At 38.8% G+C, this 14,089-nt stretch overlaps 1 protein-coding gene across 1 annotated transcript in view; it reads left to right on the forward strand.

Annotated features, from left to right (window-relative positions):
• SENP2 (SUMO specific peptidase 2) overlaps positions 1-14,089 on the forward strand; it is a 56,245-nt gene that overhangs the window by 31,914 nt on the left and 10,242 nt on the right. Inside the window, exons 8-14 of the mRNA XM_007935965.2 lie at positions 549-643; positions 2,069-2,120; positions 2,935-2,998; positions 4,720-4,896; positions 6,503-6,634; positions 10,199-10,402; positions 10,989-11,068. Of these exons, the coding sequence (XP_007934156.1) occupies positions 549-643; positions 2,069-2,120; positions 2,935-2,998; positions 4,720-4,896; positions 6,503-6,634; positions 10,199-10,402; positions 10,989-11,068 (804 nt within the window). The remainder of the gene's footprint in view (positions 1-548; positions 644-2,068; positions 2,121-2,934; positions 2,999-4,719; positions 4,897-6,502; positions 6,635-10,198; positions 10,403-10,988; positions 11,069-14,089) is intronic.

Below are 14,089 nucleotides of genomic sequence, written 5' to 3' on the forward strand. Positions count from 1 at the left end.
GTGCCAGGCTCTAGGGGCTGGGTGAAATCTCCTTAACTTTGGGTTTCAGCTCTGCCTCCTGCTCCCGGCCCACTGAACCTGGAGGCTTTTCTTCACTCAGCTGCTCACTGCTGAGGCTGACAAACCCAAGGTTGACAAGTTAAAAGTCATGGTCTTGATATCACCAAACCACATGGCAGGCCATTAAATTCAAGTTCATTAAAAGTCCCAAGGTCAGCAGAACATGGCAGGCTGCTGAACAATGACTCGGCTACATGCAGCATTCAAGCGTGCCATAAGCTAGAGACCATTCCCAAAGGCTTCTCACAGACCACATTCCTACTGCAGCTACTCAGCTGCTCACAGTAGATTCCCCCATAGAGTTGGTTGGCAGTCTCATCATGGGGAATACTATATCCAGCTGCCCAGCCAAGTTGACACACAAACTTAACTATCACACAGGATCATCAGTATCTCCAGTTCGGTAGATGCTTGCCAAATAGAGGTAATGAAGATGGTAGACTTTGATTTTATATCTAATCATCCTCCTTTTTTTTTTATCTCTTAAGTTCTCCAAGAAATCAGATGGACACGTTAAAGACCAGAGGCTGGGGGGAAGAGCCAAATCATGGAGTCAAAACAACTCAGTTTGTTCCAAAACAGTGTGAGTTACCATTCAGCCTTGTTTTAACATATTGACTTTAGTTTGTGTTCGAGAGTATATGTGAAATTGAAAAATGGCATACTGGTGAAAAGATGGTTTACCAACTTTTAAAACATTTTTAAACATCAAGTCATTAACATGAGCTTGTCCATTGCCAGGAATTTAGGAAAAAAGCTCTTTGAAGATGAAGTTGTTGTTGTTGTTAGGTGCCGTTGAGTCGTTTCCAACTCATAGCGACCCCATGCACAGCAGAACGAAACACTGCCCAATCCCGCACCAGCTTCACGATCCCTGCTATACTTGAGCCCATCATCGCAGCCACCGTGTCAATCCATCTCATTGAAGGCCTCCCCTTCTTTCGTCGACCCTCCACCCTTTCGAGCGTGACATCCTTCTCCAAGGAATGGTCCCTTCTGACAACATGACCAAAATAGGTGAGATGAAGGCTGGCCATTCCCGCTTCCAAGGAGCATTTTGGGTGCACTTCCTCCAAGACAGATCTGTTAGTTCTTTTAACAGTCCATGGTACTTTCAGCATTCTTCGCCAGCACCACAACTCAAAAGCATCAACTCTTCTTTGGTCTTCCTTATTCATTGTCCAGCTCTCAAGTGCATACAAGGTGATTGGAAATATCATGGCTTGTGTCAGGCACACCTTAGTCCTCAAGGAGACATCCTTGCTCCTCAGCACTTGAAAAGTTCCTTTGCGGTTGACTTTCCCAACACTACACATCATCTAATGTCCTGACTGCTGCTTCCATTGGCATCGATTGTAGAACCAAGCAACGTGAATTCGTTGACAACCTCAATCTTCTCTCCATTTATTGTGATGCTGCTCATTGGTCCAGTTGTGAGGATTTTTGTTTTCTTTATATTGAGGTGTAATCCATACTGCAGACTGTATTCTTCAACCTTCATCAGTAGGTGCCTTAAGTCATCCTCACTTTCAGCAAGCAAAGTTGTATCGTCTGCATATCTCAGGTTGTTAATGATTCTTCCTCCAATTCTGATGCCATGTTTTTCTTCATATAGTCCAGCTTCTCGGATTGTTTGCTCAGCATATAGATTGAATAAGTGTAGGGAAAGGATACAACCTTGACGCACAACCCTGAAGAAGAAGTAGAGTCAGAAAATACTTCTTGATTATCATTCCTAGTCACCTGTGTGGTAGCAAATATTTGTCACCCTAAAATTAATTTTCTTATAATTCTCCACTAAATGACAGCTTACCAAATGAGCAGATATCAATTTACACGAAAGATTATATTTAAAGAGCAAGAACAAAGAAATTTATGATTTCAATGTAAAGGAATGTCTTGTTACTTTAGAAACTAAGTTGAAATTCTTCCTATATGATTGATCAGTAGAGGAAAAAATTTGTAATAAAATAAATCTTTTTTAATCTTTTCTTTACCATCCTCACAGATAGAGTTGTTGAAACAAGGGGACCTCTGTGTTCAATGAGAAGTGAGAAGAGGTACATGGTTCAGTTTATTCTAATTTATTTTTTAAATAAATTATATATATAAGTAACTATATACAAGTATGTAGGTATATAAGTAGCTCTGCATCACATGCCTGCCGAGGCCTGGGAAGGTGTCACTTCCTTGTAGGCATCATGGTTTGGAGGAAGCAGTCACCTTTTACATAAGTGTGGGTAGGATGGGCATCTTTAGTGATCAGTATCCTTGTATAAGAATGTTGTTGTTGTTATGTGCCCTCGAGTCGGACCCGACTCATAGCGACCCCTCCTTGGGTTTCTGAGACAGTATCACTATGAAAGTAGATTGCCCAACCTTCCTTCCGAGGAGTGGCTGGTGGGTTTGAACTGCCAGCCTTCTGGTTAGCAGTCAAGTGCCTTAGGCACTATGCTACTAGAGCTCCCAGTATAGGAATAGTTAAGGCATTTCTGCGTGCTTTGGGATTTGGGGTGGTAGTTTAGAGCAGGGATGAGTAAACTAGGACATGTGGCCCAAATCTTGCCTGCCTGCCTGTTTTTATGAATAAAGTTTTATTGGGACATTGTCATGCTTTTCATTTACATATTGTCTTTGGGTGCTTTCACATTTCAATGGCAGAGTTGAGAAGATTGTAAGGCCTGCAAAATCTAAAGTATTTACTATCTGATCCTTTTAGAAAACATTTGCCAATCCCCTGTTTAGAGGATTATATAAATTTAAGTCAATTTTTGTTTAAAAATTTTAAATCTTATTTCTAAGACTAGTCTAACATGTACCAGGCTGAAATTACCAAGCAAAAGTTAATAATCTCTGTTAATTTTTTTCCCTCAGATGTTCAAAGGGGAAAATTTCCGATCCCGAGAAGATAGTTGGCCTTAGAGTTGAAAATGAAGGTGTAAGTGGAAACCCTGGTTAAATTTTCTCCTTTACTCTTCCCCTGACTTACGCTAAAATTTTGGTGCCTGTGAAAAATAAGAAAGATGATATATATTACTTTCATTTTCAATTCCATTGTTTTCTTTGAAAAGCAGCAGACATTGAAATTATAAAACTTTCTGCTGGATTTTGACCTCCATGTAGGAGTGACTTGGTTTATAAATTAAAGTCAGAGAGACCAAGTTTTCTCCATCTCAACCCTTATCCCTGTTGAATGGCTTTAATTAGAGTTTTTTTTTTTTTTTTTTAAATTATAGGTTTCTAGTTAGCAGGGAAGGGAAAGATACGATATATTCAGAACTTTGTTTTCGAAGTCCAGGTTTCAGATTTACTTGAAAATTGCACTCTTAAGTGGTGAACTGGATTCTACATTTCCTGTGTAAGTATTGGAATAAGAAATGTTCCAGTGATCTTCATAGCAACGCAAACATTTTAATAACAGTGGCAAAGTGTTTAGCTAAGCATTCCATACCCAAAGAAATATTGCTAAATTAATTCTAAGCTTGAAGTTTTAGGTCATTGAACATTGTAGATCCATAGAAATAAAATATTTAGAGGCACTACAAATTTGTCTTCTCTTACTGGACCTCTTGGTAAGAATTATCTTAAGGCTAAGTCAAGGCTTTTCCTTCTCTGATGTTCCTTATTACCAGTGGTTCAGAGTGGTGCCTTTTGTGTCTAGTGTTTATCACTTGTGGAGTAAAAGTAGAGAGCAGATAGAGTGGGGATATTTGGAGCCTAGCTGTGGAGCCTGCATCCTGCTTCCATCATTGCTGAGCTCAAAGACTGCTGTCTGGGACCAAAGGGAGAGCCAGCAGCTGCTCGTTTCCTCGGACCAGAATACCAGGCAGTAAACTTGAGCAAAGAGGACTGGCGAAGCATGATGAGACTAATGTGGTTCTAGTGCAAAATTCTCTTTCTAAATAAATTTCTTAATTTTATAATAGTTTGCATACTAAATGACTTAAATGCAGTATTTAGGATTAGTTAGCATTAAGATAGGGAAGGGTCTTCTTAGGGTTTTTGGAGTGCTGGCAGAATTCTATTTGTTGACCTGAATGGTGGTTACACTATATAGGTGTTCATTTTACAAAAGTTAATAAAGTGGTTTATTAGCATATTGTATCTTTTCTACTCTGTGTGTGTGTGTGTGTGTGTGTGTTATATGTGAGCTCTGGTGGCATAGTGCCTAAGTCATTGACCGTTAACCAGAAGGCTGGCAGTTCAAACCCACCAGCCATTCCTGGGAAGGAAGATTGGGCGGTCAACTTCTGTAGAGATAGCCACCTTGTATATATATCTATATTAACAAAATAGAAGAAGTTTATTTAGTTTAAGCATAACAGTGGTTTCTTCTTAGCAGTGGGATTGTGGGTCATATTTTTGCTTTTTAAATTTTCTCAAAATGCCTTTTAATCATACTGCTTTTAATTGGGGTGGGAGAACTGAAAATACTTTTCTTGATACCTTCAGGGAAAGTGATGAGTGTTCTTTTGGTAGGTTTGTAATTTATTTGTCCTGTGAGCCTCATGTCTTGAGCTACTTTTTGTTCCTGTATTTGGGGGAATTGTGAATTCTCTTTTCTTTCAAGATAATGACACCGTTTATTTCATGTGTAATTTATGTTTATGTGTGCAAGTATCAAACATGTCAATAGAATATAGAAACTCTTTTGATCAGAGGAGGGGACATCAGCTGGAGCCTGACCTATCCGAGGAAGTGTCAGCCCGACTCCGCCTGGGCAGTGGAAGCAATGGCTTATTCAGGAGGAAAATGTCAGTACTTGAGACGAAAGAAAAGAATTGCTCAGGCAAAGAGAGAGACAGAAGGACAGACGATCTCCTTGAACTTACAGAGGTACTGTCCCTTGTGCTGATCAGAGTAAGAGGCATGTTTTTAAATAACCTCAGTTACTCTAGCCTTGAATGAATATTTTATTTTGAGCGCTTTCTCCAGGCTGACATAGCTAAAGATCGGTGTATGAAAAAAATCAGGGTCAAGGTCTGTTCAGTCACTTTGGCTGCACTGATCATTAGTGATCCATGAAGGTGGCCTGAGAGATCACTTTCTTTTCTGCATATGTGAGTAGACATAATTGTCATGCATCATGGCATATGGTGAGTTCTTTTAGAGTATTTCCTAACCTTCAAATAGGTTGAATTACATATATGGCTTTGGTATTAGGAACAAGTTCATTGCAGTTTTTCTATGTGGTTATGGTTTATCAAAATGTTCTTGTCATTGATTATTGCTTTTGAAGATAGTAAAAACTTATAGAAAACAAGGAAACGAAGGTAGTTAAAAATTCTTATGTTAAATATGTAGCCCACATCTTGGCTCCTTTTCCATCGTTGCCTTAGTTGTGTGGTAGGAGTCCTCATTGGTGAATATCTCTTAAGCACCTACTCTGTGTTGGGTATGCAGGTGGAGAGAGAGTTCCGTAAAATACCCAAACTCTATGCAGTGGGGAAAGCAGTATTCAGGTAGTTGTAGAAAAATCATTTCTATGAGACTTAACAGATTTCATTTTTGTCACTTAAATATACATTTATCTGCCTAAATCATCATCTTCTTTTTTTATTTTAATTGTGATTTGGGTGAAAGTTTACAAAGCAAATTCACTTTCCATAAAGCGGCTTACATACACTTTGTCTCATGACATTGACTATAATTTCCCACAGTGCAACAGCTCCCATTTCACATCCTCCCCATAGTTACCTCTTCCCTGTGTCCTTTCCTTCATGCACTCCTGCCTCCTGAGCTATTTCCCTGTGCATACACATATCTGCCTAATTCTAAGAATAATGAAGCCATTGATTGAACAAGAATACAGTTGCTAGTAGACTGCTGCCTTTGTCTGCCTGTTTCCTTTTTCTCTTTGTGTCAAAAATCAGTAATACAACCTTTTAGATGTCCTAATTTTATTATTTTGATGTTTTTAAATAAAAGTTGAGTTTGGGAGGTAAATAAGGATTTTAGTAATGTGAAAGGACCAAAGGCTAGGAAATCTGACACATGTGAGTTCAAATCTTAACTCTGACTTTTAATAATTATATGATTTTGACCATATAACTTGAATTTTCTCTGAGCTTTGGTTTTCTTTTCCATAAAATGGCAGTGTTACTTTCCCCAAAAGTAAGGATTAAATGATGTGCTTAAAGAATTCAGCACCACATTTGACTCAATGCTAGTACTTAATAAATGGGAGTGAATAATTAGGTTGCACTTTAAATATAAATATTATTTCTAATTTATTGTTTCTAGAAGCTAATAATTGAACCTATTTTTTTCCAATGGTTTTTTAAGACTGCTTAGTAATCTAAGTTTAAATATTTTCATACTTCAATTTAGTAGGTCTCTGATAGGGTATTTTTCTCATAGATGTGAAGCATTTTTCAGTTTCAGACTTTTAATATCTAGTGGTTTGGTATTAAATTAGCATCCTCTGGGCTTTCTAATTCAGGACATGGAAAAAGAAATCAGTAATGCCCTAGGCCATGGCTCGCAGGATGAGATCCTTAGTAATGCTTTCAAATTGCGAATTACTCGTGGTGACATCCAGACCTTGAGGAACTATCACTGGCTCAATGATGAAGTAAGTTGTCTTTTTTTTCACTTTGCCAGTCATGATGTGTAGACATTTACTGTATTTCTATTTAACTTCATCACAGGTCTTCACTAACATATTTATAAACCCTGGGTGCATCCGATGAATGGAAGGAAGCAGCAAATGATACTTTATTTGAATTCTTATAGGAGCCATTTTAACCTGTTCAGTAATGAAAGGATTTATCGGTTGTGATATGTACACTATATGTATCTTTTTCTTTAGTTCACTGGAGTGATAACTGCAAAAAGTTATTTAATTTAATTTGCCATCTTGTATCCTTACATATTTAGCAAAAGATCGCTCTTAGTTCTTTTTTTAAAAAAATAAAATTGTATTGAGTTTTTGGAGAAAGTTTATCCAGCAAGATCAGTTCCCATTTGACAGTTTCGACACAAATTGATCAATGACATTGTTACATTTTTCATATTGTGTCATGATTCTCTTTAATTGTGTTCTGGTTGTTCCATTTCCAGTATTCTAGTTTCCCTACTCTCTTATCTTCTCATTTTGGTATGGATTAAATGTTGGCCTGTTGGACTCATGCAGATAGTTTTTTAGTAGAGCACAGACCAAACTGGTAATATCCTTTATTTTATGTGTCACTCTGCTTTTCTGCTAAAAGGTATCTTAAGATAGTTTTGGCTCAAAGTTTAAAAAGTGTCTCAGGGCAGTAGTCTCAGGGAGTTGTGGTCCAGTTGGTTTGGCCTTTTAAGAATTCGAGTTTTGTTCTGCATTTTTCTCCCATTCCAACCAAGATCATCTGTTGTGACTTCAGTCAGAGCCATCAGTGGTAGTAACAAAACACCATCTAGTTCTTCTGGTCTCAGGATAGTTGAGTTCATGGCTTATGTAGACTATCAGCCTTGTAGACTTATATCTTCTCTTGAGATGTTGGTTACTTTCTTACCCCTTTGCTCCTGATGAGTAGAGAGCAGTGGTTGTATTTTAGATGCCTGCTGGCAAGTTTTTAAGACCGCAGGTGCTACTCACTTCATTAGGATGCAGAGCATGAACTTTGTGAACTGTGTTATGCCAGTTGACTGAGTTGACCCATGACACTGTGATTCTAAGCTTTCAACCTCAGAAAACCAGTCTCAGAAGGTGTTTGGTTATATCTGAGGAGTGTCTGTAGTTGCATATTCATTGTGTATATATATATATATATATATATATATATATGTCTGCACACACATATCTGTATTTACTTGTGTATATAGACATTTCTGTCTGTTCTCACATATGTATACACTTGTACCTAACCCATATTCATGTATGCCTATACACATCTGTATGTGATCCTAGCCTTGGTTTTTGATCTCTTTTGGAATTCTTACCTTCTTATGTATGTCAGATTTTTTAGTACAGACAGCCTTTTCTCATGAGTACTTCTCAGCAGTGTCATTTACTTTGGTCGTACTGTTCTCTCTACGCTCACATTTGGTACCACTTTTCCCATCACCAAAAATAACAAGAATCTATGATGTAGTAGCTCTTAGTCCTTTTTGCCTTTTTTCCAATTGGTCCTTTCCTTAACTGCTCAGTTCCTGTATTTATTCCCTTTGCACACACACATCCATGACTAAAATAAAAAAATCCAAACCTGTTGCTCTCAAGTCACCACGTGTTACAGAGCAGAACTGCGCTGAAGCATTTTTTGGGCTGTAATCTTAACATAAGCAATTTGTTCAACTTTTCTTCTGCAGAGCTGAGGGTGGGTTCAAATCTTCAACCTTCAGATTACCAGCTGATCTCAAACAGCCTGCCCCATTGAGGCTCCAGTCCCCCCTGACTAAACCCATTGAATGTTTTGTTTCCTGTTACAAATGTTGTTGTTGTTATGTGCCCTTGATTCGGACCCAACTCATAGCGACCCCTCCTTGGGTTTCCGAAGCAGTATCATTACACAAGTAGATTGCCCCATCTTCCTTCTGAGGAGTGGCTGGTGGGTTTGAACCGCTGGCCTTCTGGTTAGCAGTCAAGTGCCTTAGGCACTACGCTACCAGAGTTCCCCTGTTACAAATAGAATATAGTTATTGTAGAAAATTTAGACTATACAAGAAAAGTGGAAAAGAGTAATACCATTCATAAGTACTAAAAAATAACAAAATATTAATGTTTTAGTGTCTTTCTTTCTACTTAATTTATAAATAATGAACTATAATTTATATATAGTAAAACTCACTTCCAGTTAGAATTTATACATGTTTTTTGTCTGCTAAATGCAATTTCATATACCTTGTCAGTATTTTACAGACTTTCCTGTGGGACCCCTCTTAGCTTTCTCTTTTTTTTTTTTAAATTGTGATTTGGGTGAAATTTTACAGAACAAATTCACTTTCCATACAGCAGTTCACATATACTTTGTCTCAAGACATTGACTACGATTTACCCCAATGCAACAGCTCCCCTCCCTCTTCCTCCCTATAGTTACCTCTTTCCTATGTCCATCCCTCTATGCACTCCTCACCTCTGAGCTGTCTCCTTGTGCATAAACCGCCCTCTATTCTCCCATGATTGTTCTCTCCAAGGAGTGTATCTACCTGAGGTAAATGTTCAGCCCATATGCCTGTCTTTTGTTTGGCTGGAAGCCACAGGAGTGGGTTCAATTCCAGACCTGAAGGACAGCTAGGGGCCATAGGCTCAGTGGTTTCATCAGGCTCTATCAGACCAGCAAACCTGGTCCCTTTTTTTTTGTTTTTCAAATGATTTTGAGTTTTATTCCACATTGTTCTCCCACTCTATCCAGGATCTCCTACATAGATCCCCTTCCAAGTGGATGGCAGTGGTAGCCAGGCACCATCTAGGTCTTCTGGTCTCATAGTCGTATAGGGTGAGGATTGCATGGTGTACCAATGGCTTGGATTAATTGTTTCTGTGAATCTTTGGTTTTCTTCATTCTTCTTTGCTCTGGATAAGGAGAGACTCATTGTTGCATCTAGATGGCTGCTTGCAAGCTTTTAAGATCCTAGTTGCTACTTGCCAAAGTAGGAGGTGGAACAGTGTTTTATGTAGTGTGTTATGCCAATTGAGCTTGATCTCCCCTGCGACTATGGTCCTGAGCCCACAGATCCAACTACTCACTCCCTCTGGGTAGCTGGCTGTGACAAAGAAGTAACTACAACCTTGTCCCTTGTCAGCTCTACTATATACCTGGGAATTCTTACAGAACATAACAATCCACTTGTAGAACGATTGTCTGCCAACCCTATACATGGTCTTGGGCACAGTTCTCCCTGCATAGACATACCTAGTAGTTCAGCGTGTCCACCCATCTGTCCACCCATATACCCATATGTTTGCTCTTGGCTCTCTTAAGTATTACTTATATCCCTCAAAAGTATAATTTTATTCCTTCTTAACCCCTCCCATTTTGCTTAATTGCTCTTTTCCCCTCCACCTTCTGCCATACAGAGTTCTTTTCGCTTGTCCTTTGCTTTCTTCTCTTCCCAGTCTTTTTACCCTCGTCTAATTCAACCTAATTCAAGTGAATATTTAGTTTCAATCATTTCCTTGCCATGTTCTGACTTTTACTCTCTTGGTGTTTTACAGGTCATAAATTTTTACATGAATCTTCTGGTGGAAAGAAATAAAAAGCAAGGCTATCCAGCACTTCATGCATTTAGTACTTTCTTCTATCCCAAATTAAGGTCTGGGGGTTACCAAGCAGTGAAAAGATGGACCAAAGGGGTAAATCTCTTTGAACAAGACCTTATTCTGGTGCCTATTCATCGGAAGGTACATTGGAGTCTGGTGGTGAGTTGAGAGAGTTAATTGGGGGACTATGGGTAAGAATTGTTTTCTTGCACAATGAAGGCTCCTCTTCTGTGTTAGAGAAGGGCCGATGGTGGATGTTAGAGGCATACTCTGCAGAGTTCTATCTTGGTTCCAGAGTGGAGCGATTTAGGGAGGTAAAAGACACAGTCCCTGTCCTTAAGGAGCTTTCATTCTCAGTAGGAAAGGGTTTTAGTACACATATGGATTATTTATTTAGTTTTGTTTATGAGATGATAGAGTTTTAATAGATGACAGAAGAGTAAAGGTATAAAGAAGAAAACAAAACAAAACAAAATCCTATCACACTGGGAAGAGTGAGTTTCCAGTGAGTAAGTTTCCAGGCCCTTCTTTAGAGATAGAAATACATAATTTTGTACAAATAAAACTTCTATCATCTGTGATGATTTCTAACTTTGCTTTTTAAAAAAAAAAAAACAAAACTATCTTAGCCATTCATCTTGATACATTTATTGATTTTTTAAAAAGATGTTTTTGTTCTTAGAAATGAAAATTTTATTTCTGTTACAGTTAAGACGTTTCTGATTGTTGTATTCTTCCATTATAGGTGATAGACCTAAGAAAAAAGTGTCTTAAGTATCTGGATTCTATGGGACAAAAAGGTCACAGGATCTGTGAGATTCTCCTGTAAGTAAATGCTGGGGAACCCCCCTGTTGCCTCATTATGCCCTTCTTAGATAATCCGTCTTCTAACCCTGGGACGCTCTGGCGAGTCATAGTCTATTGGATAGTTACAGGTGTCTTCCTAGTCATCCAGGATTTAACTTCAACGTAACTTTTTATCTAAAAATACCCTAATGTTGTTTGATCTCAGTTAAGAAGTCTTGATTAGTAGAATCATTGAAAATGAGTTTGTCATTTGTTCTCATGTAAAATATTCCTATCAGAATCCTGTGATTTGAATTAGATTGCTTTGGGATTGATACCTTATTCAGAATTTTCAAAAGAACTATTGTTGTTGTTGTTGTTATGTGCCATCGAGTCGGCCCCGACTCATAGCGACCCCTCCTTGGGTTTCCGAGGCAGTATCACTACGGAAGTAGGATTGCCCAACTTTCCTTCCGAGGAGTGGCTGGTGGGTTTGAACTGCCAGCCTTCAGGTTAGCAGTCAAGTGATTTAGCCACTATGCTACCAGAGCTCCCAAAGAACTATTAGCTGAGGATTATTATCCTTCTCAATCTAATATTAGTCCACTTGTCTCTGTGCTTTTCATGATAGTCATGTTCATGTTGTAGAATCCAGGTGTAATTTTTGGACTAAATTGTATGGCTTGTGAGCAACTATTTCAAATAATAATTGCTTAGAAACCTGCTCGAAATCTTTAAGACGTAGCCAGTTATTTGCTTTTTTTTTTTTCTTTAAAGTGGTGAAATGAATTTGATAGTAAGATGAGTCCATGTTGAACCTCTCTGCTCACTCACTGGAAGCAAATGCAGGTTCCTGTTTTTAATGTTAGTGGATAAATGAATTTGTTAAATCAATCTTATGATGAAAAGTTGTTATTACCAATAATTAGTTCAGTTCTCATCTCTCTTTTTTTGCAGCAGTATAGAATAGAAAAAAACATTTTTATTTATGTGTGTTTACTTGAAAAAAAATATAGAGAGGAAATTTAAAAAATTATAAAATACACTAAATTTCTTTTAAATGTTTGTTGTGATTTGGGTGACTGTTTACAGAGCAAATTAATTTTCCATACTGCAGCTCACATAAACTTTGTCTCATGACATTGACTGCAATTTCCCACAGTGCAACAGCTCTTCTCCCACTTCCTCCCTATAGCTACCTCTTCCCTCTGTCTTTCCCTCCCATGCACTTCTGCCCCCTAAGCTGTCTCCCTGTACATACACAGCCCTTCTATTCTCCCATGATTAATCTGTCCAAGGAGTGTAACTACCTCATGTAAATGTGCAGCTCATATGTTTGTTTTCTGTTTGGCTCGAAGCCACAGGAATGGATTCAATTCCAGAACTGAAGGGCAGCTAGGGGCCATAGTCTCAGGGGTTCCACCAAGTTCTGTCAGACCAGCAAACTTGGTCCCTTTTTTTTTTTTTGTTATTTTGGGTTTTGTTCCACATTGTTCTCCCACTCTATCCAGGATCTCCTACATAGGTCCCCCGCCAAGTGGTTGACAGTGGTAGCTGGGCACCACTGTCTAGCTCTGGTGTCATAGTCATAAGCTATGAGGTCACATAGTGTAGCAGTTCCTTGGACTAGTTGTTTCCATGCGTCTTTGGTTTCCTTCATTCTTCTTTGCTCTGGATGAGGAGAGACCCATCATTGCATCTAAATGGTCGCTTGCAAGCTTTTAAGATCCCATTTGCTACTCGCCAAAGTAGGATGTGGAACAATGTTTTTGTGTAGTATGTTAGCCAGTTGAGCTTGATGTCCCCTGTGATTACAGGTTCAACTACTCCCTCCCTGCAGGTCTGTGGCCAAGAAGTGACTACAACCTTGTCCCTTGTCAGCTCTACTGTTGTTGTTGTTGTTTGCCATGGAGTCAGCCCCGACTCATAGTGACCCCTCCTTGGGTTTCCGAGGCAGCCACTACGGAAGTAGAACTGCCCAACCTTCCTTCCTAGGAGTGGCTGGTGGGTTTGAACCGCCAGCCTTCTGGTGAGCAGTTAAGTGCCTCAGGCACTATGCTACCAGAGCTCCTGTCATCTCTACTATATACCTGGAAATTCTTACAAGACATACAAATACATTTGTAGAAACATTGTTTGCCAACCCTATACATGGTCTTGGGCACACTCCCCCCTGCATAGACATACTTACTCGTTCAGTCTGTCCACCCATCTATCCACCTGTATATCAAAGTTTGCCGTCACTGACAATGCAGTACGGTATATCCAAAAGGGTTCATCCTTGTTGTCTGTACCTCCCATTCACCTGCCTATGTCTTCCTCTTCCTCGGTATAGAAAGGAAAGAGACCTTGGATAAGCAAAGCACTTAGAAGAAGAACAAAGTAGGAGGTCTCACACTGCCGGATCTCAAAACCTACTCCATAGCCACAGTAGTCAAAACTGCCCGGTACTGGTACAATGACAGACACATAGACCAACTCTATGAGTTGGATCTGACTCCACGGCAGTGCATTGCATTAGTTGGTAACTAGTGGCAAGATGGTGTCTCATTTTTATTTTCATATTTGCATCTCTCTGATGGCTAATGATCGTGAACATTTCTTCATATGTTTGTTGGCCGCCTGAATATCCTCTTTGGTGAAAAATCTATTCATGTCTTCGGCCCCTTTTTCATTGGATTATTTGTCTTTTTGTTGTTGAGGTGTTGGAGTTTTCTATAAATTTTAGAGATAAGTCCCTTATCAGATATGCCATTGCCAAATACTATTTTTCCCAATCTGTAGGTTATCTTTTTTACTCTTTTGGAGAAGTCTTTAGAAGCACATAAAAATTTAATTTTTAGATGGTCCCATTCATCTAGTTTATCGTCTACTGTTTGTGCATTTTGGGTTATGCTTGATAGTCTATTTATGCTGTATATAAGGATCCCTAAATCTGCCCCTATATTTTATTTGAGTAATTTTATAGTTTCAGGTTTCACATTTAAGTCTTTGATCCATCTGGAGTTAGTTTTTGTGTATGGTGTGAGGTATAGATCTTGTTTCATTTTTTCTGCAAAT

Source organism: Orycteropus afer, unplaced genomic scaffold (genome assembly GCF_000298275.1).
Source record: "Orycteropus afer afer isolate SDZICR_OR568_19922 unplaced genomic scaffold, OryAfe1.0 scaffold00032, whole genome shotgun sequence".
NCBI classification, from domain to species: domain Eukaryota; kingdom Metazoa; phylum Chordata; class Mammalia; order Tubulidentata; family Orycteropodidae; genus Orycteropus; species Orycteropus afer.